This window comes from Loxodonta africana, chromosome 14 (assembly GCF_030014295.1).
Source record: "Loxodonta africana isolate mLoxAfr1 chromosome 14, mLoxAfr1.hap2, whole genome shotgun sequence".
NCBI classification, from domain to species: Eukaryota; Metazoa; Chordata; class Mammalia; order Proboscidea; family Elephantidae; genus Loxodonta; species Loxodonta africana.
In genome coordinates, this window is record NC_087355.1 from 16,951,329 (window position 1) to 16,977,727 (window position 26,399).

At 40.4% G+C, this 26,399-nt stretch overlaps 1 protein-coding gene across 5 annotated transcripts in view; it reads left to right on the top strand.

Annotated features, from left to right (window-relative positions):
• The window catches only part of SGK3 (serum/glucocorticoid regulated kinase family member 3), a 165,348-nt gene that overhangs the window by 74,411 nt on the left and 64,538 nt on the right, over nt 1–26,399 (top strand). For 3 of the 5 annotated variants that reach the window (XM_064267772.1, XM_064267773.1, XM_064267774.1), the window contains 2 exons: nt 5,938–6,154; nt 14,069–14,152. In XM_064267772.1, coding sequence (XP_064123842.1) covers nt 6,077–6,154; nt 14,069–14,152 — 162 coding nt within the window. In that variant the 5' untranslated portion in view covers nt 5,938–6,076. Of the gene's footprint in view, nt 1–4,039; nt 4,257–5,937; nt 6,155–14,068; nt 14,153–26,399 lie in introns of those variants that run through there. The other 2 variants (XM_064267771.1, XM_064267775.1) reach the window with 2 other exon arrangements.

The following is a 26,399-nucleotide window of genomic DNA, read 5'->3' on the forward strand; positions in this document are numbered from 1 at the left end:
GCATGTGTTATCAGCTGAAAGGAGCTTAGGGCTTTCCTCCTCGTCCTGCCAGTTTTGGTTCTAGCGTGGAAAACAAAGGGCTGCCAGTGGCCGCTCGCCTCTTCACCCAGCCCATTCCTTCATGTCTGTGATAAAATGGAGCTAGTGTCAGGGAATCCGCAGGCTCATTACTAACTTTTGTTGGCGTTCTCAGACACGTCTCTCAAATTGTTGGGTGCAGACTATTCTGCTGTATTATCTCAGTCCCAACGCTGGATATTCTGCATGTATTTTATTTTAATTTGTATGTCACTTTATGAAGAATCAGGATAAATAAATTATGCCTCAATGAGAGATGTGATAAACCCGGGAAAAACTAGGACTGCTTTGTGATTATAGAATGAGGGGAAAATCAAAGAGAAGGTGTGGTGGGAATTAGAGGAAGGATCTATTAGTAAGGAAGGAAAACAGGAAAAGTTGTAACTGATTCATCCTGTGATGGGGGTGGAGTAGGTTACTATGTATCTTCCATTGCCAGGTCCAGGTTTTTAGTTTTTTTAAACCTATTTTGCAATGAGCCTAATTTCCAGTTATGACAAAGATATGCTTTGTTTCTCTTGAAACACTTCAGATTTGTTTGGAGCTAGCATCCTGAGAGGCGGAAATAAACCGTTTCAGATTATATACTATTACAGTTGAATTTCAATAAAGTAACCAGTTAGTTTGGGGCTGGAATTTCCTGGGAAGGCTCTTTTATTATAGTTTAATATGAAACCCATCCACTTGATCTGTTCTCAGGAATATTTTCTGCCCTCGCTCCCACCCCCATTTCCTTTTCTTATTCTCTGGGTCAGTCCCGTTTTCCAAACCTGTTCTCATCCCAGGCCCCATGCTGAGCCTAGGCCTGTGCTTAGATTTTCTTTTGTGTCTTCCTTGCCTGGCTCAGTCAGTCCCCTCCCATAAAAAAAAAAAAAAACCTCCCATAGGCACCCTTATTCCCAGATACAGCACCTGTTCTGCCCCCTGCTAAAGAACTTGTAGAGATCTTCCAGGCCTAACTCCTCCCTTGTGGGACAGGCTTGTTCCTAACTCCCTGTACACCTTGGTGTGACTCACTGACCCTCTCTCACTGCCATATTAGTTAAGGGTGGATGCTGATATTTGTGATTGTATCTACCTTGTGATCTGGAAAGCATCCTCAAGTCAATATCAGGCAGCCTTTATGACTTGAAGGTAACTGGGTTCAGAACCTGCTTATTTTTTAGGGGTAAAAGAATCATTTGATTGTCATATAAAATATTTTTTGGCTGTCCTGAAACAAAGATGGACAAGATCCAGGACAGTAATTACATACAATGGACAAAAAGATGGGCACGGTGATGAAGAAAAAAAATGCTCTAAAAAGTAAAAAATATAATTATATCATCAATGTAATACAAAGCCTTGGAAACCCTATGAGGCAGTTCTGCTCTGTCCTGTAGGGTCACTCAGAGTTGGAATTGACTCGACGGCAACGGGTTTTTTATGTTATATATTATCCTTGGAGTCTCTGGGTAGTGCCATCAGTTAATGCACTCAGCTGCTAACCGAAAGATTGAAGGTTTGCGTCCACCCAGGGATGCCTCAGAAGAAAGGCCTGGCAATCTACTTTGGAAAAATCAGCTATTGAAAGCCCTATGGAGGCCACTTCTATTCTGATGTACCTGGGGTTGCCATGAGTTGGTATCAGCTCTATGAAAAACTCTTTTTTTTTTGCATCATTTTATACTTGCAAATTCACTGCCCCACCTAAGATCTGTCTGCCTCTGAGAGTTCTATTCTCGTCTGACCCGTTTCTTTCTGTCTTACGGGCCTTGTCTGAGCTGATGCGCTGGCTGGAGGTGAAGGTTAGCTGTCCGTTCTGGGTTAGCATCTGAGTGCAGTCCCACTGGAGCCTTGGAACCCATCTGCAAGGTTATCCTGTGACTCTCCAGCAGTGTGAGAGCAGGTTCTTTTCCTGTTTGTTCTGATACCTGTGAGCCTCCTGGAAAGTTCCAATTTTTATTTTTACATGAATGGCACTGCAATTTGTCCTGTTCTTTTTCAGTTGTGGAGGTTCTTGTTATCAGTCCTCTTCTCATTCAGTTTTATGCAGCTGCCAGGCCAGAGGATGATTCTGCAGAATTTTAATTGCTTCAGTTTTAAAGAATAAATATACATTAAGTTTACAGTAATAGCAGGGTTGCTCTTTCATAATTTTACTTCTAACCACTTAGAAATCAGTGGACGCACTTCTTCATGCTCCTCAGAGGACTCTCTAGAGCACATGTATGTGGCAGAGGAGGTATGTTTGGTGGGACAGATAACAGCACAGACCCCCAGGTTAGACCACCTGGGTTCAAATCCCGGCGCCACCACCTTGGTCAGGTTACTTCATCTTTTTCTGCTTCATTTTCTCCTCGGTTTCCTCTCAGTAGGACTTTTTTGTGGAACAATCAAATTAATACATGTAAAACACACTCTTTGGCTTGTAATAAGCTTAGCCAATAAATATTAAGTATCATTAGGTTGCTGGTTTGATTTAGGATGCAGGAAAGAAAATCTTACTTGGGGAGAGGCAGTGTGGTATAGTAAACAAGCACGTAGATTTTGGAGTCAGGCACATTTGGATTTGAATACTGGATCTATTGTCTGTCAGCTGGGTACTAGCTTGGGCAAGTTATTTAGCCTCTCTGCATATTTCTTCACAGCAATATCTCCTTGCCAGTATAGGATTTTACGGCTTCTTTTTTTCCCAGAGAAAATTGGAAGACAGGTGTGATCGCTTTCAAACTTCTGCTCCCGTACCTGCCTGGCTTTATTTTTAGCTGGGATGAGAATAAATGACAGTCTGGGTTCGTGTACCTTCCCTGTGGTCTTGTAGCTTACCATGCGTACACAAAACATCGTATTTATTCACTGTGAAATTCTTCTTTTGCTTGTCAGTCTCCCCTACTAGATAAGTTTCTTGTAGGATTTCTTATCTTTGCCTTCTTACTGTCTAGTTTGTGATGAGTGCTCGATCAGTGTTGAATTAATGGAGAAAAACTAACTCAAAACAAATTACTATACATTAGATCCAATTTCTGCCACCTATCTGTCAATTTGACATACCGGGGCAGCTTGCATATTGCTGTGTGCTAGAAGCTATGCCACTGATATGTCAAATACCAGCAGGGTCAACCATGATGGAAGGCTTCAGCGGAGCTTGCATACTGAGACAAACTAGGATGTGGTGCACTTCCCACCAGTGCCGGGAAGGAGAAGATGCTGTGTTGCTCTGGCCCTTGGTGGGGTTGGGTGATATGTGGTTGAGCACAGCAGAGTAGAATGCATCCAGTACTCCAGCACTTTCAACTTCCTTCCTCTGCAGTGTGCCAGGAAAGTTCTATCATCTCGGCCTCATTGCCTGGAGGGCACCCTCAGTCCAGGCTTAGTCAGTCAGCCCAGCAGATCTTTAGTGCCCCTCCCAGGTGCTGAGACCAACACATTAAATCTGGAATCAATGGAGAGTACAACCATACTCATGAATGAACTCCATCTAGTCTTAAATTTAGGCCTCCTGCATCCATCATCCTTTGGATTTGCTCCCATACATGCTCCCCAGCCTCCTGAGGAAAACTGTTCAGATTCTGCCCATTTTTTTAAATACGAAAATAATCTTATCCCAGAGTATATTCTGAACTTCTTCCTCAGCTCTTTTGGTATCTGACTTCCATCGCGGGCCTGAGGCAGTGAGTGGTGGTAGAGTGAGTGGGTGGAGAGGAGAATTGGCAGCCCCTCGTGAAGCAACTTCAGAGGGTTTCAGGGGGAAGTTGGGAGCCTGGGTCTCCTCAGAGGGAGGTAGGTTGCTGCTTTCAGCAGGGCTTTTCAGGTGAATTAGGAGTTTCCGCATTCTTAGCCCCGGGTGTGTCTCTTCAAATGCGTGCTGCCACAGTTCAGGATCATTCTCCTTTCCAACCAGTGGCCGTTATGTTAGCATAAGAGACATTAAACAGTTGCTTATTTAATCAGCTCTGCAACCCTTATTGTTGGTCCTCAGGTATGTCAGCTCTGCAGCTTTGAGATTTTCCACCCATCTGTTTGGGAATTCAAGGCTTTCAATTTTTCTTTGCTTTGTGGACATTTCAAGGACAGCCAGAAGCAGCCCTAGCCTATGCACAGCCTTTGAAATCACCCTTTTCATCAGCCACTTGATCTTCCAGCACCTTGCCTGCCACTTGCAATCCATCCTGTGCCACGTGGGGACGGGGTTGGAGGTAATTTGAGTGAACATAATATCACTGTATGCCAGGTTATCAGCTTCCCATCCTGTCCCTCCACAGGAAAGTTATCAGTGCTCCCATCAAATGTAAGGCTCATTTTTGAGGGTCTGTTTCTGGAGCCATTCTTGGGACCATTACCGTATCAGTCACTAGTGAGAAACACATAGCATGTTCAAAAGTGATTGAAGGGGAGCTAGCAAAGGGGCTCTTTACTGAAATATGTTGCGGGCAGGGTTAAGGAAACCAGCAAGATATGCTCCCCACCAGCCCCCACTGACAGTATTAGAAAGCCTTTACTACTCCTTGGCCTGAAGGCACGAATTGTCTGTGGGAGAAAGACCACCTGGTAGGAAATGTGGCCTTAGGTAGAGAAACCCCCGCCTGTCAGGCGGGAGCAGGGGGAATAAATCCTGTAGTATCTTACCCTCTGGTCTCCTAACTGGTTGCCATCAAGTCGATTATGACTCATTGTGATCCCATGTACGTCAGAGTAGAATTGTGCTCGGTAAGGTTTTCAGTGGCTGATTTCAGTAGAGTGCCAGGCCTTTCTTCCAAGGTACCTCTGGGTGGACTTGAACCTTCAACATTTTGGTTAGCAGCTGAACGTGTTAACCATTTACCCCACCCGGGGACTCCCTGGTCTCCTGCAGGTGCCCCACATTGGCTGAACCCAACTAGAAGGCAGAGGACAAGGGTAGAAGTAGTGTACCTAGGTGTGAGGTCCGTAGAGGTCAGCTTCCGGCATGTGGCTGGGTGGAGAAAGCTCTGTTACAGTGACTTCCTGAGATTAATCATCCAAGGAAACTGGCAAGCTGACCATTAAAAAGGTGTTATTTGATGTCACTGGAAAGTATGGACTGCTTTGTTTAGAAAAGGTGACATGAGTGTGACATCTGAAACCTTCTGCCCATGGGTGGAATGATAGTATGACATAATTGCATCTGTTCTGTATGGAAATCTACTGTAATGTCTCAGACCAGGTGTGTAGTACCTAAGAATTATTGTATAAGGGTTGTTAAAAATGCAACATAGCACAATGGTTAGGGCTTGGGACTCTACAGCCAGATAGCCTGGGCTCAAATCCCGGGAAGGAGAATTATTCAACCTCTCTGTGTCTCAGGTGCCTCATTTGTAAAAAGGGGAAATCACGTTAGCACATAGGATCATTCTGAGCATTAAATGAGTTACTGTTTGTAAATTACTTGGCATGTAGAAACATTAAGTAATGTTTATTAAATAAAATACAAGGACTCCTCAGGTCTTGTGTGGAGCCCAGTGACCTGAATTTTTCAGCAAGCTCCACCAAGTCATCCTGATGAAAGAAGTCTGAAGACCACACTTGGAAGAACTCTGCTCTGAATGCATCAAGCTACAGTTCCTTTAGGGGACAGTTAGCCCCTCAGCCACGTGAATTGTAGAGAATAAGTTACAAGAAACTCCTATCTGCAAGGAAGGTAGATGGGACGCAGGTGTTTGATTGTGGGTGAGCTGTGGTGATAGGGATATGACAGAAACTAAATCTCTAAACTGGAGTTGAGACTTAAACAGTCAAAAGTGAATTACTGCCAGAAGTAACATGAAATGGGTCCTGTGAACAAGAAATGAGAAATCATATTTTTAAGTTGTTTTGCTAATCAATTCTTTTTTTTTTTTTTTTTTTTTCCTGTTGGTTAAGGTTGCATGATGGAATTTGAACATTACCTCGAGAGGTTTTATATTTTGGATTAGTTAATTGTGTTGGTCCTCTGCTGACTGTTCCTTCGGATTCAGTTTTTGGTGTCCTTTTGAGGCATTAAACCCAAAGAGATTATACCATGGACTACAAGGAAAGCTGCCCAAGTGTTAGCATTCCCAGCTCTGATGAACACAGAGAGAAAAAGAAGAGGTTTACTGTAAGTATGTACCATGAAACATACGGAAAACATTGAATATAGAGAATATTTCCATTTCTGTTCTCGTTCTTCCTTAGCCTAGACTGTCGCCCCATCTCCACATATCTAGATTTTACCTGTCTTTCAAATGGCATCTCCTCCACAAAGTCTTCCCTGTCTATCCCAACTGGAATAAAGGCCCCTGTTCTGGTGCAGAGTTTTACGTATTTGCTTATCCCCTTGGAGAAGCTTGTGGAGCTGGTGGACCCACTGGCCACAGATGGTGCGTGTACATACCCTTGGACCTGTACGCACGCTCACACCATTTTGTGGGCACTGTCAAGGATTAATGGACTTCTGAAACCATTGATCGTGTGTTAGGAACCGCTGTCACAGAATTTCCACAGTATCTTTCTTAGGACATTTATCATTTTCTATCTCAGTTTTAAAAATATTTAATCTCTCTTTTTTTTTCACCTAAAGAGGCAAAGCCCACTTCTGATTTTACTTTTTATCATCATAGTAGGTACGATTTTTGTTGTTAGCTGCTGTCAAGTCAGCCTTTGACTCGTGATGACCCCGCGCACAACTGAAATAAAATGCTACCCCGTCCTGCACTGTCCGTCCTTGTGATCAGCTGTGGATCAGAGAGTGGTCTGCTGTGATCCATAGGATTTTAATTGGCTGATTTTCAGAATAGCCAGGTGTTTCTTCCTAGTCTGTCTTAGTCTAGAAGCTCCACTGAAACCTGTTCAGCATCATAGCAACACACAGACTTCCATTGACAGATAGGTGGTGGCTGTGCAGGAGGTGCATTGTCCAGGAATCGAACCCAGGTCTCCCTCATAGGAGGCAAGAATGCTACTGTTGAACCCCCAATGCCTCATGTTCTGTAAAACAAAAAACCGTTGCCATCAAGTCGATTCCAACTCATAGCGACTTAAAATGCATTCTAGTTACAACGACCTGCACTTACCACCATTGTTTTTTTTTTCATCGTTAGTAACGTGCTACGTACAGTGTTGCAGCGCATAATTTGCTGATGTTCTCATTCTCATGCCAACCCCCAAAGACAAATAAAGATCAGATTTATAAAGATACTGATAATAAAAGACAATAGTAGTGAAAACTTAAAAAGAAATGAAGTATTCGACTTATATCAGAACTGGCTTATGACTGAGTCGTCGGAACGGAGCCCCGTAGTGATTTGAGGGTGACCTGAACGGTGAATATTTGAGGAGTTAGCTTGTCAGTGGCTGTTCTTAGAAAACACCAGTTGGTTTTCTAATTAGTGTCATGAAAAATTCAATCTTGCATTCAGTTCCGGTAGTCCAGTTCATATATATATGGAGATCTCTTAGTACCAGTACCCCCGAGAAAATGCCTTATTTTGTCTAGAACTGGTCTGGTCTTCCTTGCAAACCCCTATTCGCTGGGTAGTATGAAGAAACTCATTTAACCCAATTCTGTTGAACGCTTAGTCTAATAATTTAAACAGTTCTTAGGTAGTGTTCAGCCTTTTAGGTGAAAAAGCCGAGGCCATCTTAATTTTACTGTCTTCTCTTTTTTGAACACAGCCTTGTGGTTTATGAGGGGAGGGGCTCCCTTTCACTGTGTGCTGAGTCAGTGACTAAGCTCATGGGAGCCTGATGAAGGTGCTTCCATTCATGTAGCACCTCTAGATCCTTGCCATTCCAGCTGTGGAGAGACTTGCCTGACAAACCACCAGCTGTGGCTGGCCTGGTCCATCCCTGCCATTTTGCTGGCACCTGCAGTTGATGAAAGAACTTGTGATCTATTCTTCGTTAGCTGGCTTGACCAGTATCCGGTGACCACTTACTGCTCACTCAGCTTCCCCTTGGCTCTCAAAAATTGTAGAGGCCACGGAGTCTCTGACACATCCTTTACCTGGTCCTTCTGGCTCAAGTGGTCTACCCCAGCCTCTGACAAGGGGTCACCTGATCCTTGTCAGCTGAGCTCCAGGACAAGTGACTTTCACCTCAGAATCTGTGTCACGTGGTAATTGAGGAAAGCTGAGGAGTTAAACTAAACCCTCTGTCTGACCACTCCACTCTGCCCACATCAGTAGGTAGGGTGTCCTGTGTTGGTGCTGGTTGTTCCCAGATGGTGGCTTTCTCCCAGGATCCTGTGCAGGGAGCTGGGAAACCACCCCTCTGCTTTCTCTAATCCCTTCCTTAACAAATACACTTCCCATGCCCTGCCCTGAGGCCCAGAGCTGAGAGATTGGAATGTGTGTCTGGCCACTTACGTCTCCCTCAGTCTCTCTATTTTGCCACACTATCTTAATAAACTCATTTTGAGTCATGCCACATCAGCAAATGAAGGTCCCAAAAGCTTTACTCCATCCACATCACTAAGGTTGATGCTACCCGGAGGAGGCAGCTCTTCCCCAGTGTGTTTTGAATGCCTTCCAACCTGAGGAACTCGTCTTCTGGCATTCTATCAGACAATGTTCTGCTGCTATTCATAAGGTTTTTACTGGCCAATTTTATAAGAAGTAGATTGCCAGATCTTTCTTAGTTTGTCTTAGTCTGGAAGCTCCACTGAAACCTGTTCACCTTGGGTGACCCTGCTGATATTTGAAATACAGTGGTATAGTTTCCATAGCAACATACAAGCCACCACAGTATGACAGACTGACAGATGACTCAAAATGAGAAGAAACAGCTACAAACATGCATTAATGATAGGAACGTGGAACATATGAAGTATGAATCTAAGAAAATCGGAAGTTGTCAAAAATGAAATGGGTATCTTGAAGATAGATATCCTAGGAATTAGTGAGCTGAAATGAACTGGCTTTTGGCCATTCTGAATTAGACAGTTATGTGGTCTACAATGCTAGTAATGACAAATTGAAGAGGAGCAGTGTTACATTCACTGTCAAGAATATTTCAGGACCTATCCTGAAAAACAGTGCTATCACTGATAGGATAATATCAATATGCCTACAAGGAAGACAGGTTAATATGACTATTACTCAAATTTAAGCACCAACCACTAATGCCAAAGATGAAGAAATTAAAGATTTTTTTTTTTTTTTACCAATTCCTGCAGTCTGAAATTGATCAGACATGCAGTCAAAATAAACATCGATAATTACTAGTGATTAGAATGTGAAAGCTGGAAACAAAAAGGATCGGTAGTTGGAAAATATGGCCTTGGTGATAGAAGTGATGCCGAAGATTGTGAGACAGTAGAGAAGCTCAGTGTCATCAGTCAGAACAAGGCCAGGGGCTGACTAGGGGACACACTATCAATTGCTCATATGCAAGTTCAAGCTGAAGCTGAAGAAAATTAAAACAAGTCCCCAAGCACCAAAGTATGACCTTGAGTATATCCCACCTGAATTTAGAGACCATCTTAAAAATAGATTTGATGCATTGAACACTAATGACCAAAAACCAAATGAGTTGTGGCATAACATCAAGGGTATCATACATAAAGAAAGCAAAAGGTCATTAAAAAGACAGGAAAGAAAGAAGACTAAAATGGATGTCAGAAGAGACTCTGAAACTTGCTCTTGAATGTAGAGTAGCTAAAGCAAATAGAAGAAATGATCATGTAAAACAGCTGAACAGAAGATTTCATAAGGTAGCTCAAGATGACAGTATAAAGTATTATAATGAAGTGTGCAAAGACTTGGAGCTAGAAAACCAAAAGGAAAGAACACATTCGGTATTTCTCAAGCTGAAAGAACTAAAGAAAAAAATCAAGCCTCGAGTTGCAATAATTGAACGCTTCAACGAACGACGCAGGAAGCATCCAAAGAAGATGGAAGGAATACACAGAGACACTCTACCAAAAAGATTTGGTTGATATTCAGCCATTTTGGGAGGTAGCATATGATCAAGAGCTGATGGTATTGAAGGAGGAAGTCCAGGCTGCACTGAAGCATTGGTGAAAAACAAGGCTCCAGGAATTGACGGAATACCAATTGAGATGTTTCTACAAATGGATGCAGCACTGGAGATGCTCACTCATCAATGCAAGAGATTTGAAAGACAGCTACCTAGCCAACTGTCTTAGTTATCTAGTACTGCTGTAGCAGAAATACTACAAGTGGATGGCTTTAACAAAGAGAAATTTATTTCCTCACAGTAAGTAGGCTAAAAGTCCAAGTTCAAAGCATCAGCTCCAGGGGAAGGCTTTCTGTCTCTGTCAGCTCTGGAGGAAGGTCCTTGTCCTCAATCTTCCCATGGTTGAGGAGCTTCTCAGGTGCAGGGACCCCAGGTCCAGAGGCCACGCTCTGCTTTGCGTCCTGCTTTCTTGGTGGTGTGAGGTCCCTAACTTTCTGCTTGCTTCCCTTTCCTTTTATCTCTTGAGAGATAAAAGGTGGTACAGGCCACACCCCAGGGAAACTCCCTTTGCCTTGGATCAGGGAGATGACCTGAGTAAGGGTGGTGTTACAATCCCACCCTAATCCTCTTAATATAAAATTACAATTACCAAATGGAGGACAACCACACAATACTGGGAATCATGGCCTAACCAAGTTGATACACACATTTTTGGGGGGACATAATTCAGTCCATGATACCACCCGACTGGAAAAGATCCATATTTGTGCCCATTCCAGAGAAAAGATCCAACAGAATGCAGAAATTATTGAACAATATCATTAATATCTCATGCAAGTAAAATTTTGCTGAGGATAATTCAAAAGTGATTGCAGCAATACACGGACAGGAGACTGCCAGAAATTCAAGCTGGATTCAGAAGACAACATGGAACAAAGGATATCATTGCTGATGACAGATGGATCTTGGCTGAAAGCACTGGGCCACTAGGGCCCCTTCACACCCCATTCCCCCTTTCACTCTCTGTCCCACTTACCCTACTTAATTTTTTAAAAGCAGTTATCACCATTCAGCATATTTTGTGTTTATTTATGTGTGCCTTTCCTGACTAGGGAAACCCTGGTGGCGTAGTGGTTAAGTGCTACGGCTGCTAACCAAAAGGTCGGCAGTTCGAATCCGCCAGGCGCTCCTTGGAAACTCTGTGGGCCAGTTCTACTCTGTTCTGTAGGGTCACTATGAGTCGGAATCGACTCGATGGCACTGGGTTTGGCTTTTTTTTTCCTGACTAGAATGCAAGGCCCTTTAAAGCAGGGACATCCGTCACTATTGTTTTACCAACACCTGGAACAGAGGTAGTAGATGTTCAGTGAAAATATTGCTGAGTTCACGTGTTAGTTTCTGGTCACATACAGTTCAGTCCTCTGTCCTCATGAAACTTGCTTCTAGTCAGCCCAGATAGAGCCCACACCCACCCAACACAGACTCCATGCCAGCCTCAGTAGGCCCAGATGCCTGTGTTATACGAACAAAAAGAGACATTGTGTTACTGAATATTCAATAATTTGCTTGTACTCTAGTTCTTATCTGTGTTTTATATAGCTCAATACCATGAAGCTTCTAACAGAGAAATGCATTGCATTCTAGGATGTCTTGATGTAAACCAAGTCTAAATTATACTTTAATTTATTCATTTAGCAAATTGTCAGTGAGTTTCTATTGTGTGCCAGGCACTGTTCTAGCCACTCGGGGATACAGTAGGGAGCAGAGTGACACCTCTCTTGCTCTCAGTGAACTTACCTTCTGGTGGGGCAAGACAGAGAAGCAAGTGCTCAAATAAAAATAAATAATTTCATATTGTAATAGGTGTTTTGCTTCTTCCTGTGAAATTCTGTATTTTTCTCTAATGAAAATATTTTTTTGAATTTAAAGAATTTTTGGTTTTGCCTATTGGCATTTTATTAGAACTTTTTTAATAAGCACTTGTTCATAAATCATACTGCTGTTTAGTAACTTCACAAGGTTTAATCTTACTTCCTATAAATGTATTTGGAGCAGAGCTGTTTCAGCCTGGAGCTTAGGCTTGGACTCTAAACTCTACTTGCATAACCATGTGAGGCAACTTCACCTTTCTGAGCCCCGCTGTCCTCACTAGGAAGTCAGCACGAAGAATTCAAGAAACGTACAATCGTATAAGCCTAAGTGTCTGATCCTTCTGTAGCATTCTGATCCTGAATGACACATGAAATAAATCTGTACTCTAGTTTTTTTTTTTTAGTCTTGGTAGCATGACTCAACCTCACTGACCCCTTGACTGGGTTCTTTACTCCCTTTCTGGACTCTCCACATGGAGGCTATGATCTTACAATTGATTATAGCATCTTATATCCAGTAGCTTCCTCTAAGATAACTTGATGCCTTCTAGTTAGAACCAAATTACTACCCTGTAGCTCACGTAGAGTGCCTGACTGCTTTTTCTCTCAGCCTCTGAGTGATGCATCTCTGGCCCGGGTGACTGAGACCCGGGTGAGATCTCATCCTCTTCCTTGCAGAGGGATATGGCTTTATATTCTGGGGTGTCTCCATGAAACTGGGCTTATTAATGTGATCATACCTTAAACGCACATATTATAGGATTCATATAGTAAAATCACTTATAGTATGATGGAGGCATTGCCGTCACAGTGTTATCTAACTATGAACTTGTGAGCGTAGCTTCCTGCCTTTCCTAGGAAAGGACAGTTTGTACGCATTTGTATGCCCATCTTTAAAAATAAACCTGGCTTCTTCTTTTAAGCTGTCTAACAGACTTTGGGCAATTGTATTGTAAACCCAAATGGCAACTTATGTCTCTTTCTTCTACTCTTTTCTGTAAAATAATGAGATTGATAACCCAAGCCACATGTTGGTCATCTTTATTCCTCTTCTGTCTATGTCAGTATAGATTCTTGTTATTTTCCCTTTAGAAATGATATAAGACCTTTGGGGACCCGAACTGTTATTTCAACATTGGTATGTTAAACTAAACTCTGGAAATACCTGTGGGATGAATTAGGAGAGTTAATTCTGTATTATTAATATTGATGGTTTTGGTACTGGTTAAGTCTATGAGTTTGGGCAAGTTACTTAGCTTTGGGGGGCCATCAGTTCCTTGTATGTCTAGTAGGGGTTGGAATATTCTGCTTACTTCATAGGGTTGTTGATTAAGATTATATATAAAAATAATAAACATATTAAGACAGTATTAAGAAATCTGAGGATAATTCTTGAAAAAGTCTGTGTAAAAGATGACCTCGAAGGAGGAAAACTAACATTTAATTGAGTGTTTACTATGTGCTGGGCAGGGAGCCCTGATGGCACAGTAATTAAGGGCTCAGTTGCTAACTGAAAGGATGGTGGTTCAAACCCACTGGCTGCTCCATGGGAGAAAGATGTGGCAGACTGTTCCCATGGAGATTACAGCCTCGGAAACCTTGTGGGGTAGCTCTGCTCTGTCCAAGAGGGTTACTGTGACCCAGAATTGACTGTACGGCATCAGGTTTGGTTTTGGTATGTGTCAGGTATCATTTTTGGAAGTAAATACCTTATAATTTCAGGGTAGTGGTTACTGCTGTGTAAGAAGAGAGGGGAGTGGCGGCAAAAATGTTACAATTCAGTAGATTTAAATAGTGGGTGAAGTCTCTGGATGGTACAAACAGTTAACACACTTAGCTAATAACCAGTAGATTGGAAGTTCAAGTCTGCCTAGAGGTACCTAGGAAGAAAGGCCTGGTGATTTATTTCTGAAAACTCAGCTATTGAAAACTCTATGGAGCACAGTTGTACTCTGACCCACTTGGGTCACCAGGAGGTGGAGTTGACTTGATGGCAGCTGGTTAAGTAATGGGTACTCCGAAAATTACAGAAATATTTGATAACATTTTAAAAATAAAATGTTGCCTTTTGATAATGTAAAATAAGTGTTTTAGTTGATATGCCTGTATATGTTGGTGAGTCATATATAAACATTAATATTTAAAGTTAGCTTCATGAGTATGAAAACAGGTTCTGTGTATTTAAATGGCTGATGAATTTGTTTATGCAGTTAAATTTTATTATGTTTTTTTTATTTCCACAGGTTTATAAAGTTCTGGTTTCAGTGGGCCACAGTGAGTGGTTTGTCTTCAGGAGATATGCAGAGTTTGATAAGCTCTACAACACTGTAAGTAATAGTCTGCTTTTTATTTAAAACAAAACCTCTGAGAAAAACCCAACACTAAGATTTATTTAAATGATTTAAATTAATCTTCATATATATCAGACAACCAGGAAAGGGTAAGAGGTTTTTCAGAAATATCCTGACTTTGAAATTCTTAAACAAGATTGGGAAGAAGAGACTGTTGAGTAGTTCCAAATAAACCCCTGGAGATATGGGAACAAGATGTACAGCTTAACGTATGTTTTAATGTCATGTTATTGCCATGTGCCAAGGCATTGATTCTGACACATAATGCCTCCAAGTGACAAAGTAGAACTGCACCATAGGGCTTTCTTTCTTTTTTTTTTTTAATTTTCATTGTGCTTTAAGTGAAAGTTTACAATCCAAGTCATTCTCTTGTACAAAAACTTACATACACCTTACTATATACTCCTAGTTGCGCTCTCACTAATGAGACAGCACACTCCTTCCCTCCACTCTCTATTTTCGTGTCCATTCGGCCAGCTTCTGCCCACCTCTGCCCTCTCATCTCTTCTCCAGACAGGAGATGACCACATAGTCTCATCTGTCTACTTAATCCAAGGAGCTCACTCCTCACCAGTATCATTTTCTATCCCGTAGTACAGTCCAATCCCTGTCTGATGAGTTGGCTTTGGGAATGATTCCTGTTTTGGGCTAACAAGGTCTGGGTACCATGACCCCTGGGGTCCTTCTAGTCTCAGTCAGAGCATTAAGTCTGGTCTTTTTTCAAGAATTTGATGTCTGCATCCCACTGCTCTCCTGCTCCCTCAGGGTGTCTCTGTTGTGTTCCCTGTCAGGGCAGTCATCGGTTGTAGCCAGGCACCATCTAGTCTTTCTGGTCTCAGGCTGATGTAGTCTCTGGTTTATGTGGCCCTTTCTCTCTCTTGGGCTTATAATTACCTTGTATCTTAGGTGTTCTTCATTCTCCTTTGCTTCAAGTGGGTTGAGACCAATTGATGCATCTTAGATGGCTGCTTGCTAGCATTTAAGACCCCAGACACCACTCTCCCAAGTGGGATGCGGAATGTTTTCTTAATAGATTTTATTATGCCAATTGACTTAGGTGTCCCCTGAAACCATAACCCCCAAACCCCTGCCTCTGCTATGCTGGCTGTCAATGTGTTCAGTTTATTCAGGAAACTTTTTTGCTTTTGGTTTAGTCTAGTTGTGCTGACCTTGCCTGTATTGTGTGTTGCCTTTCTCTTCACCTAAAATAGTTCTTATCTACTAATTAGTGAAAATCCCTCTCTCTCCCTCCCTCCCCCCTCTTGTAACCATCAAAGAATATTTTCTTGTCTGTTTAAACTATTTTTTGAGTTCTTATAATAGTGGTCTCATACAATATTTGTCCTTTTGCAGCTGACTAATTTCACTCAGCATAATGCCTTCCAGATTCTTTCGTGTTATGAAATGTTTCACGGATTCATCATTGTTCTTTATTGATGAGTAGTATTCCACTGTGTGAATATACCATAATTTATTTATCCATTCATCCGTTGTTGGGCATCTTGGTTGCTTCCATCTTTTTGCTATTGTAAACAATGCTGCAGTGAACACAGGTGTGCATATATCTGTGTAAAGGCTCTTATTTCTCTAGGATATATTCCAAGGAGTGGGATTGCTGGATCATATGGTAGTTCTATTTCTAGCTTTTTAAGGAAGTGCCAAATGGATTTCCAAAGTGGTTGTACCATTTTACATTCCCACCAGCAGTGTTCCAGTCTCTCCACAACCTCTCCAACATTTATCATTTTGTGTTTTTTGGATTAATGCCAGTCTTGTTGGAGTGAGATGGAATCTCATTGTAGTTTTGATTTGCATTTCCCTAATGGCTAATGATCCTGAGCATTTCCTCATGTATCTGTTAGCTACCTGAATGTCTTCATTAGTACAGAGCCTGTTCATATCCTTTGCCCATTTTTTAATTGGGTTATCTGTCTTTTTGTAGTTCAGTTTTTACAGTATCATGTAGATTGTAGAGATCAGATGCTGATCAGAAATATCACAGCTAAAAACTTTTTCCCAGTGTGTAGGTAATCTTTTTCCTCTTTTGGTGAAGTCTTTGGATGCACATAGGTGTTTGATTTTTAGGAGCTCCCAGTTATCTAGTTTCTCTTCTGCATTGTTAGTAATGTTTTGTATACTGTTTATGCCATGTATTAGGGCTCCTAGCATTATCCCTATTTTTTCTTCCATGATTTTTATCGTTTTACATTTTATATTTAGGTCTTTGATCCATTTTGAGTTAGTTTTTGTGCATGGTGTGAGGTATGGGTCTTGTTTCATTTTTTTGCAGATGGATATCCAGTTATACCAGCACCATTTGTTAAAGAGACTGTCTTTTCCCCATTAAACTGAGTTTGGGCCTTTGTCAAATATCAGCTGCTCGTATGTGGGTAGATTCTCATTTCTGTTCCATTGATCTATGTATCTGTTGATATACCAGTACCAGGCTGTTTTGATTATAATAGGTTCTAAAATCAGGTGGAGTAAGGCCTCCCATTTTGTTCTTCTTTTTCAGTAATGCTTTACTTATCTGGGGCATCTTTCCCTCCCGTATGAAGTTGGTGATTTGTTTCTCCATCTCATTAAAAAATGTCATTGGAATTTGGATTGGAATTGCGTTGTATCTATAGATGGCTTTGGGTAGAATAGACATTTTACAATGTTAAGTCTTCCTATCCATGAGCAAGGTATGTTTTTCCGCTTATGTAGGTCTCTTTTGGTATCTTGCAGTTTTCTTTTTTGATCAGGTCTTTTACGTCTCTGGTCAGATTTTTTCCTAAGTATTTTATCTTCTTGGGGGCTACTGTAAATGGCATTGATTTGGTGATTTTCTCTTCAGTGTTCTTTTTGTTGGTGTAGAGGAATCCAACCGATTTTTGTATGTTTATCTTGTATTCTGATACTCTGCTGACTCTTCCATTAGTTTCGGTAGCTTTGTTCAGGATTCTTTAGGGTATTCTGTGTATAAGGTCATGTCATCTGCAAATAGTGATACTTTTACTTCTTCCTTGCCAATCTGGATGCCCTTTATTTCTTTATCTAGCATCATTGCTCTGGCTAGGACCTCCAGCACAAGTTGAATAAGAGCGGTGATGAAGGGCATCCTTGTCTGGTTCCCAATCTCAAGGGGAATGCTTTTTAGACTCTCTCCATTTGGGATGATGTTGGCTGTTGGCTTTGTATAAATGCCCCTTACTATATTGAAGAATTTTCCGTCTATTCCTGTTTTGCTGAGAGCTTTTTTCATGAATGGGCGTTGAACTTTGTCAAATGCCTTTTCTGCATCAATTGATAAGATCATGTGATTCTTGTCTTTTGTTTTATTTATGTGGTGGATTACATTAATTGTTTTTCTGATGTTGAACCATCCCTGCATACCTGGTATGACTCCCACTGGGTCATGGTGAATTATTTTTTTGATATGTTTTTGAATTCTATTGGCTAGAATTTTGTTGAGGATTTTTGCATCTAAATTCATGAGGGATATAGGTCTGTAATTTTCTTTTTTTGTGGTGTCTTTACCTGGTTTTGGTATCAAGAATATGCTGGCTTCAAAGAATGAGTTTGGGAGTATTCCCTCCCTTTCTGTGCTCTGAAATACCTTTAGTAGTAGTGGTGTTAACTCTTCTCTGAAAGTTGGTAGAACTCTGCAGTGAAGCCGTCTGGGCCAGGGCTTTTTTCTATTGGGAGTTTTTTGATTACCTTTTCAATCTCTTCTTTTGTTATGGGTTTATTTAGTTGTTCTGCCTCTGTTTGTGTTAGTTTTGGTAGGTAGTGTGTTTGTAGAAATTGACCCATTTCTTCTAGGTTTTCAAATTTGTTAGAGTACAGTTTTTCATAGTAATCTGCTATGATTCTTTTAATTTCAGTTGAGCCTGTTCTTATATCGCCCCCTCATTTCTTATTCAGGTTATTTGCTTCCTCACCTGCTTTTCTTTTGTCAGTTTGGCCAGTGGTTTATCAATTTTGTTAATTTTTCCAAAGAACCAGCTTTTGGAAAAAGCTTGTTAACTCTTTCAATTGTTTTTCTGTTCTCTATTTCATTTAATTCTGCTCTAATTTTTATTATTTGCTATCTCTTGGTGCCTGAGGGTTGCTTTTGTTGCCCTCTTTCTATTTGCCCAAGTTGTAGGGATAATTCTTTGATTTTGGCCCTCTCTTCTTTTTGTATGTGTGCATTTATTGATATAAATTGACCTCTGAGCACTGCTTTTGCTGTCTCCCAAAGGTTCTGATAGGAAGTGTTTTCATTCTCATTGGATTCTATGAATTTCTTTATTCCATCCTTGATGTCTTCTATAACCCAGTTGTTTTTGAGCAGGGCATTGTTCAGTTTCAAAGTGTTTGATTTCTTTTCCCTGCTTTTTCTATTATTGATTTTTATTTTTATGGCCTTATGGTCAGAGAAGATGCTTTGTAATATTTTGATGTTTTGGATTCTGCTGAGGCTTGCTTTATGACCTAATACGTGGTCTATTCTAGAGAATGTTCCATGTGCACTAGAAAAGAAAGTATGCTTGGCTGCTGTTGGTTGGAGTGTTCTGTATGTCTATACAGTCAAGTTGGCTGATTGTGGCATTTAGATCTTCTGAGTCTTTATTGAGCTTCTTTCGGGATGTCGTGTCCTTCACCAAAAGTGGTGTGTTGAAGTCTGGTACTATAATTGTGGTGCTGTGTATCTCACTTTTCAATGCTGTTAAGAGTTTATTTTATGTATCTTGCAGCCCTGTCATTGGGTGCATAAATTATTTAATACGGTTTTATCCTCCTGGTATATTATCCCTTTAATCATTATATAGTGTCCCTTCTTATTCTTTGTGGTGGATTTAACTTTATAGTCTATTTTGTCAGAAATTAATATTGCCACTCCTGCTCTTTTTTAATTGTTGTTTGCTTGATATATTTTTTTCCATCCTGTGAGTTTTAGTTTGTGTCTCTGAGTCTAAGGTGTGTCTTTTGTAGGCAGCATACAGACGGATTGTGTTTTTTTATCCATTCTGCCACTCTGTCTCTTTATTGGTGCATTTAGTCCGTGTACATTTGGCGTAATTATGGATAGGTATGAGTTTAGTGCTGTCATTTTGATGTCTTTTTGTGTGTGTCATTGACAGTTTCTTTTTCCCACTTAGTTTTTTGTACTTATGTTTATATATTGTCTTTTCCTCTTATTCGTTGTCGTTGATTTTTGTTTCTGCTGACTCTCTATTAATTTTTCGTGTATTTTATTTTGATGAGTGGGATTGTTAGTATCCTTTGTGGTTACCTTAATATTTACCCCTGTTTTTCTAAGTTTAAACCTAAATTTTATTTCTTTGTTATCGCCTTGTCTTCCTCTACATATGAAAAATCCATGACTGCATTTCTTAGTCCCTGTTTATTGTTTTAATGTTGTCTTCTTTTACATTATGACATTGTTGTTTCTTTGTTTTGAGCATTTTTTTTTTAATCTTGATTTATTTTTGTGATTTCCCTATTTGGGTTGACATTTGATTGCACTGTCCAGTGTTCTAGTCTTGGGTTGATATCTGATATTATTGATTTTCTAACCAGAGAACTCCCTTTAGTATTTCTTGTAGTTTTGATTTGGTTTTTACGAATTCCCTAAACTTCTCTTTATCTGGAAATGTCCTAATTTCACCTTCATATTTGAGAGACAGTTTTGTTGGATATATGATTCTTGGCTGGCAGTTTTTTTCCTTCAGTGTTTTATATGAGTCATCCCACTGCCTTCTTGTCTACATGGTTTCTGCTGAGTAGTCTGAGCTTATTCTTACTGCCTCTCTGTTGTAGGTGACTTTTCGTTTATCCCTAGCTGCTCTTAAAATTCTCTATCTTTGGTCTTGGCAAGTTTGATTATAATATGTCTTGGTGACTTTCTTTTAAAGATCAACCTTTTGTGGAGTTCAGTGAGCATTTTGGATAGATATCTTCTCATCTTTCACGATTTCAGGGAAGTTTTCTGCCAACAAATCTTTAACAATTCTTTCCATATTTTCTCCTATCCCTCCCTGTTCTGTACTCCAGTCACTCATAGGTTATTTCTCTTGATAGAGTCCCACATGATTCTTAGGGTTTCTTCATTTTTTTTAATTCTTTTACCTGATTTTTCTTCAGGTATATTGGTGGCAAGTGCTTTATCTCCCATCTCACAAATTCTGCCTTCCACTTCCTTAATTCTGCTCCTCTGACTTTCTGTTGAGTTGTCTAATTCTACAATTTTATTGTTAATCTTCTGAATTTCTGATTGCTGCCTTTCTATGGATTCCTGCAGCTTATTAAATTTTTCATTATGTTCTTGAATAACCTTTTTAATTTCTTCAGCTGGTTTATCTTTGTGTTCCTTGTCTTGTTCTGCATATTGCCTGTTCTTCTTCCTGAGCTCTTGAAGAGTTCTGTATGTTAATCTTTTGTATTTTGCATCCAGTAATTCCAGGAATACACCTTCCTCCAGAAGATCCCTTGATTCTTTGTTTTGAGAGCTTGTTGAACCGATCGTGGTGTGCTTCTTTATGTGATTTGATATTGACTGTTGTCTTCGAGCCATCATAAGTTATTGTATTAGTTTATTTTATGTTTGCTTACTGTATCCTAGCTTCTTGTTTTGTTTTGTTTTGATATGCCCAAATAGGTTGCTTGAGTGAGCTAGCTTGATTATTTTCACCTTTGAAGCTCTAACGTCCTGTCACCAGACGGCTAGAGGTGTTACCAGGTATATGAGCCTAGGAGTCTATTCGCTTTTCTTTTATGGATTCAGCTCAGGTATCCAGGTAGTTGGTCATCAAGTGTGTGGTACAGGCTCTGTCCTACAGTCTTAGGATGGCAGGGGTGATTGGCGTAGGTAATGGTATCTGGTTGCAGCAGGGGATCATGATCTGAACAAGGCATGGGGCTGACAACCATCCCCCAAGTGTCTAAGGAAAGCATGTTTCTGTTCCCTAGAGCACACAGGGGGTTGGGTTCTGCATATGGACTGTGGGCATCCAATGCTTTTGGTTGTGAAGACTGGGAGGTACCATTTATCCTTGGACCCCAGTCGCAGGTGGCTGGATGACCTGAGTGGAGCTACCGGTCCTTAGGCCTCTGATGTGGGTAGGTGAGAACCCTGTTTAGTAGGCAAATCAGTGTCAAACATCAAACACCCACCTCTCCACTGCAGAGATGAAACAGTTGCAGTCTGCCAACAAGGGCCTATTCTCCTAAAATAGGCCCGTACAGGTCGATGCAGGGGGGAAAGGTTTTCAAAGTCCACAGTCCGTTTATGTCTGGATAGGAGTTGCTTCTGTCCTGAGGCCCCCAGGTTAGTGTAGCTGACAGATAGTCTTTCCCCCAGTTGTGAATTTATTCCTTCTCCAAGGCTGGGAGAATGGCTCAGGTTGTGCAACAGGACCTATTTCAGGCTCAGGGAAGTCAACAGCCACTGAGCTGGCTTTGGGGTGGGGGGCGCAGTAAAATATACGGAAGTACTTAGTTTTTGCCGAGAGCACCATTCTTTTCTGGTTCCGAAGGTGTGAGTAGGCTGTGCGGGTGGGTGTTTCTCCCTGAGGAAACTGTGGTAGAGCGCTACCACCAGCCCACTGCACCTGCTCCCAGGAATGGTGCCTCAGGGTTCCTGGCAATTCAGGTCCAGCAACTCCTCTCTGCTGTGAACTGTTTCACCATCCCCTTACCGCTCAGTCCATTTCTAACTTTGCCTTTGATGTTCAGGGCTTCTAGCTTGTCATAAATATAATCATTTCATTTTTTTTTTGGGGGGGTCTTTGTTGTGAGAGGATTCACCAGAAGCATCTCACTACTCCGCCACCTTGGCTCCACCCCCCACAGGGCTTTCTTGGGTGTAATCTTGATAGAAGCAGATTGCCAAGTCTTTCTCCCACAGGGCCACTGGGTGGGTTCGAGCTGCCAACTTTTCAGTTAGCAGCTGAGCGCTTAACTATCATTCCACCAGAAAACCCCCAAACCCATTGCTGTTGAGTCAGTTCCAGGTTATAGCCAGCCTGTAGGACAAGGTAGAATTGCCCACAGGGTTTCCAAGTCTGTAAATCTCTACAGAAGCAGACTGCCACATCTTTCTCCTGCAAAGCAGCTGGTGGGTTTGAACTGCCAACCTTTTGGTTAGCAGCTGAGCATTTAATCATTGTGCTACCAGGGCTTCTTTAGTGTTATAGACTATTAGAAGTAAATCTTTTCTGTCTAGCTCTTTAATAATTGTTAATGATCATGTGATTTTTAGTTAAATTGTTAGCTAGTGTTAGGTCTGAAAGTCTATGTCATGAAGCCCACTCTTCTTTCTGTAATTTCACTCACAGTTAATGATAAGTCTTACATGCTAGGTCTTACATGCTAGATTGCTTTTAAAACTTCTGACAGTTACCTGGGGGTGAGATCTAAGAGGTCCTTAGCTATTTAAATTTCTAAAACCAGTTTTTATATATTCATGAATAAGACATTAAATGTTAATCATAACCTAGCGTTTGCATTCATAAATATAGTCATCCTTCAGTGTCCACAGGGGATTGGTTCCAGGACCCCCACAGATAACAAAATCCAAGGATGCTCAATTCCCTTATATAAAATGATGTAGTATTTGCGTATAATCCATGCATATTCTCCCATATACCTTAAATCATCTCTGGATTACTTATAATATCTAATACAGTATAAATGCTATGGATTCAGGTTAGTGTTCAGTGTGTGGCAAATTAAAGTTTTGCTTTTTGGAACTTTTTTTTCTTCCCCTAATATTTTCAGTTTGAGGCTGGTTGAATCCACAGATGCAGAATCTGTGGATATGGAGGGCTGACTGTATTTTCTTAAGTAGCAAGTGAGACCGTCAGGTAGTTGTAACACATCAGGCCGATCCTTACATAGGTACCTGTGTTGTGAAGAGTATTGCTTTAAGTTGGTTGGCCAGGTAGAGGAAGAGATCCATATTTATGACCATTCCAGCGAAAGGTGATGCAGCAGAATACGGAAATTATCGAACAATGTCAATATCACATGCAGGCAATATTTTGCTGAAGATAATTCAAAAATGGCTGAAGCTGTACTTCAACAGGGAACTGCTAGAAATTCAAGCCAGATTCTGAAGAGGACATAGAACAAGGAATATCACTGCTGATATCAGATGGATCTTGGCTAAAAGCAGAGAATACTAGGAAGAGGTTTACCTGTGTTTTATTGACTACACAAAGGTATTCAGCTGTGTGGATCATAACAAATTATGAATAATGTTAATTGTGCTCATGCAGAACCTGTACATAGATCAAGAGGCAGTTGTTCAAACAGAACAGGGGATACCACATGGTTTAAAATCCTTAAAGGTGTGTGTCAGGGTTGTGTCCTTTTACCATACTTTTTCAGTCTGTATGCTGAGCAAATAATTTGAGAAGCTGGACTATATGAAGAAGAACCCAACATCAAAATTGGAGAAAGACTCATTAATAACCTCTGATACACAGATGACACATCTTTGTTTGACCAAGGAGGTGAAGAGAACTTGAAGCATTTACTGATGAAGATCAAAGACTGCAGCCTTCAGTGTAGATTACACCTCAACATAAAAAAACAGAAATCCTGATAACAGGACCAATAAGCAAAATCATGATGAATGGACAAAATATTGACATTAACAAGGATTTCGTTTTACTTGGATATACAATCAGTGCCCATGGAAGCAGCAGTCAAAAAAATCAAATGACCTGAAGGTAGTCCCCAGCTTAGGATGGGGTTCCCATTCCTACAATTCCATCGTAGGTTGGTTCTGACATAAGTCGAGTACCTCTTTTGCATTTTCAGTTTTCACTATTGCTTTTTATTATTAGTATCTTTATAAATCCAATCTTTGTGTGTCTTTGGTGGTTGGAAACATTACATATAAACTTACGATTTTAACATTAGCACTTCCCACTTCTAAGCCAAAAAAAAAAAAGGGGCGATCGTAAGTGTAGTTTGATTCAACTTGGATACACTGTAAGTTGGGGACTGCCAGTATTGCATTGGGCAGATCTTCTGTAAAAGGCCTCTTTAAAATCTTAAAAAACAAGTACATTGCTTTGAGGACTTAAGTGTGCACCTGACCCAAACCATGGTCTTTTCAGTTGCCTCACATGCATGCAAAGGCTGGACAATGAAAAAGGAAGACTGAAGAAGAATTGCTGCATTCGAATTGTGGTGTTGGTGAAGAGTATTGAATATACCATGGACTGACAGAAGAATAAATAAATCTTTCTTGGAAGAAGTATAGCCAGAAGGCTCCTTAGAAGCAGGGAGGGTAAGACTTCATCTCGCTTACTTTGGACATGTCATCAGGAGCAACCAATTGCGGGAGAAAGACATGCTTGGTAAAGTAGAGGGTCAGAGAAAAAGAGGTAGATCCTCAAAGAGATGGATTGACATAGTGGCTGAAAAGTAGCAACAATTGTGAGGATGGCCCAGAACCAGGCAACATTTTGTTCTGTTATACATGAGGTCACTATGAGTTGGAGGCGACTCAAGGGTACCTAAAAACAGTAACATTGCTTTGAGGTAATATGTGTGTAGGAGGCCAAAGAACTCTCCTCAGTGAGTAGTTATAGAATCCCACATTACTGAGAAAGCTATGGATTCCATGCTTTGAGGCAATTGTACTTCAAATCCTAAATATGAAATTCTTTTGATATCATCTAGTAATAAATAAGGATCTCCTGTGTCATTGTTTAATGAACAGTTAACCTTCAGAAAAATTGTTTTATATTTAAGAAGGTAATTTTTTTGATGTTCTTAACCCTGTCTCTTGATTTTAAAAATAGGGATACCATAGATTGATATATAAATCTGTGAGTTATCATTTGTGAGAATTTTTAAATATGAAGGAAGTTAAATATATACCTCAGTTAAAAGATACGTTATTTCCTATATGGGTTAAAATGACCCAAACATTGTCTAGCTGCACAATTTCCCATGCTTTGCTACGTCATAAGAGTGGGGCTTCTGTTTCATCTTTACGTAGCATTTTGCTATATCCATATCTGTTCAAAAAAATACACAACTGATGTGCTAACTGAAATTTAAGTTTTTTAATAATGTTAAACCCATTGTTATCTAGTCAATTCCGACTCATAGCGACCCTATAGGACAGAGTAGAACTTCCCCACAGGGTTTCCAAGGAGTGGCTGGTGTATTCGAACTACCAACCTTTTGGGTAGCAGCCAAATGTTTAACCACTGCACCACTAGTATAGGAAAAAAAGAAGTGGCATTTTATAAATTCTAATATTATTATTATTATAAATATTAGAATTAATACAATGCCATTTTTTTCCTGTATAAAATTAATGCATATTCTGGAACATCTGGAAAACAGAGGAAGGTATAACTAGATTAAACTTAAAACTCACCCAGGTATAAATGGTTAAGCACTCAACTACTAACTGAAATGTTGGTGGTTCGAACCCTCCCCAAGTCGTCTTAGAAGAACGTCCTGGTAATCTGCTTCTGAAAGGTCACAGCCTTGAAAACCCCGTGGAGCACAGTTCTATTCTGCAACACACTGGGCCACCAGGAGTCAGAATCTACTTGTGGGCAACTGTTTTTTTTTTTTTTTAAATAATAGTGCTACAGAGATTATAACTGTTAATAATTTTACTGTGTTTTCTTCTGTTCTATAGTTTCTCTTTAATGCATATGTAACTGGACTTAACTATATAGATATAGTTTTAAATATTGCTTAATCAGAGGATACTGAGATAGTCTTGTTTTAACTGTAACTGAGGGTCACACTTTTGAAACAAAATAATAGCCAGTACAAGTTTATGTATGGGAATAACTTCTGTAATTTTTTAGTGATATTTAAAAACTTTGTATAAACTTCTTAGAGCAATAATATCTAATTCTGTTCACAGGACTACTAATAACTGAAAATTTGTGGCTTCTTTTTCTGTTTTGCTTAAAATATTACATAGACCAGATGTACCTTCTAAATAACTGTTCACAAGAGGGTGTAGGGTTGGGAGTGCCATGAGGAATCAGCCATGTGGCCATCTTCATGGAGAAAAGGCTTAGGATCTTCATGCTAGTTTCATGATTCAAATAGCTGGTAATTAATTAGATGGCATATTAATACATGAGTATCTTTAAGCATCAAGGCAAAGTAGGAAAGCTTGTTTTGGGGACTTCCCCCCTTACGATCACCTTCATTCTCTCTTGATCAGATACCTCATTTGAAACTCCAGAAAATTTTCTTTAAC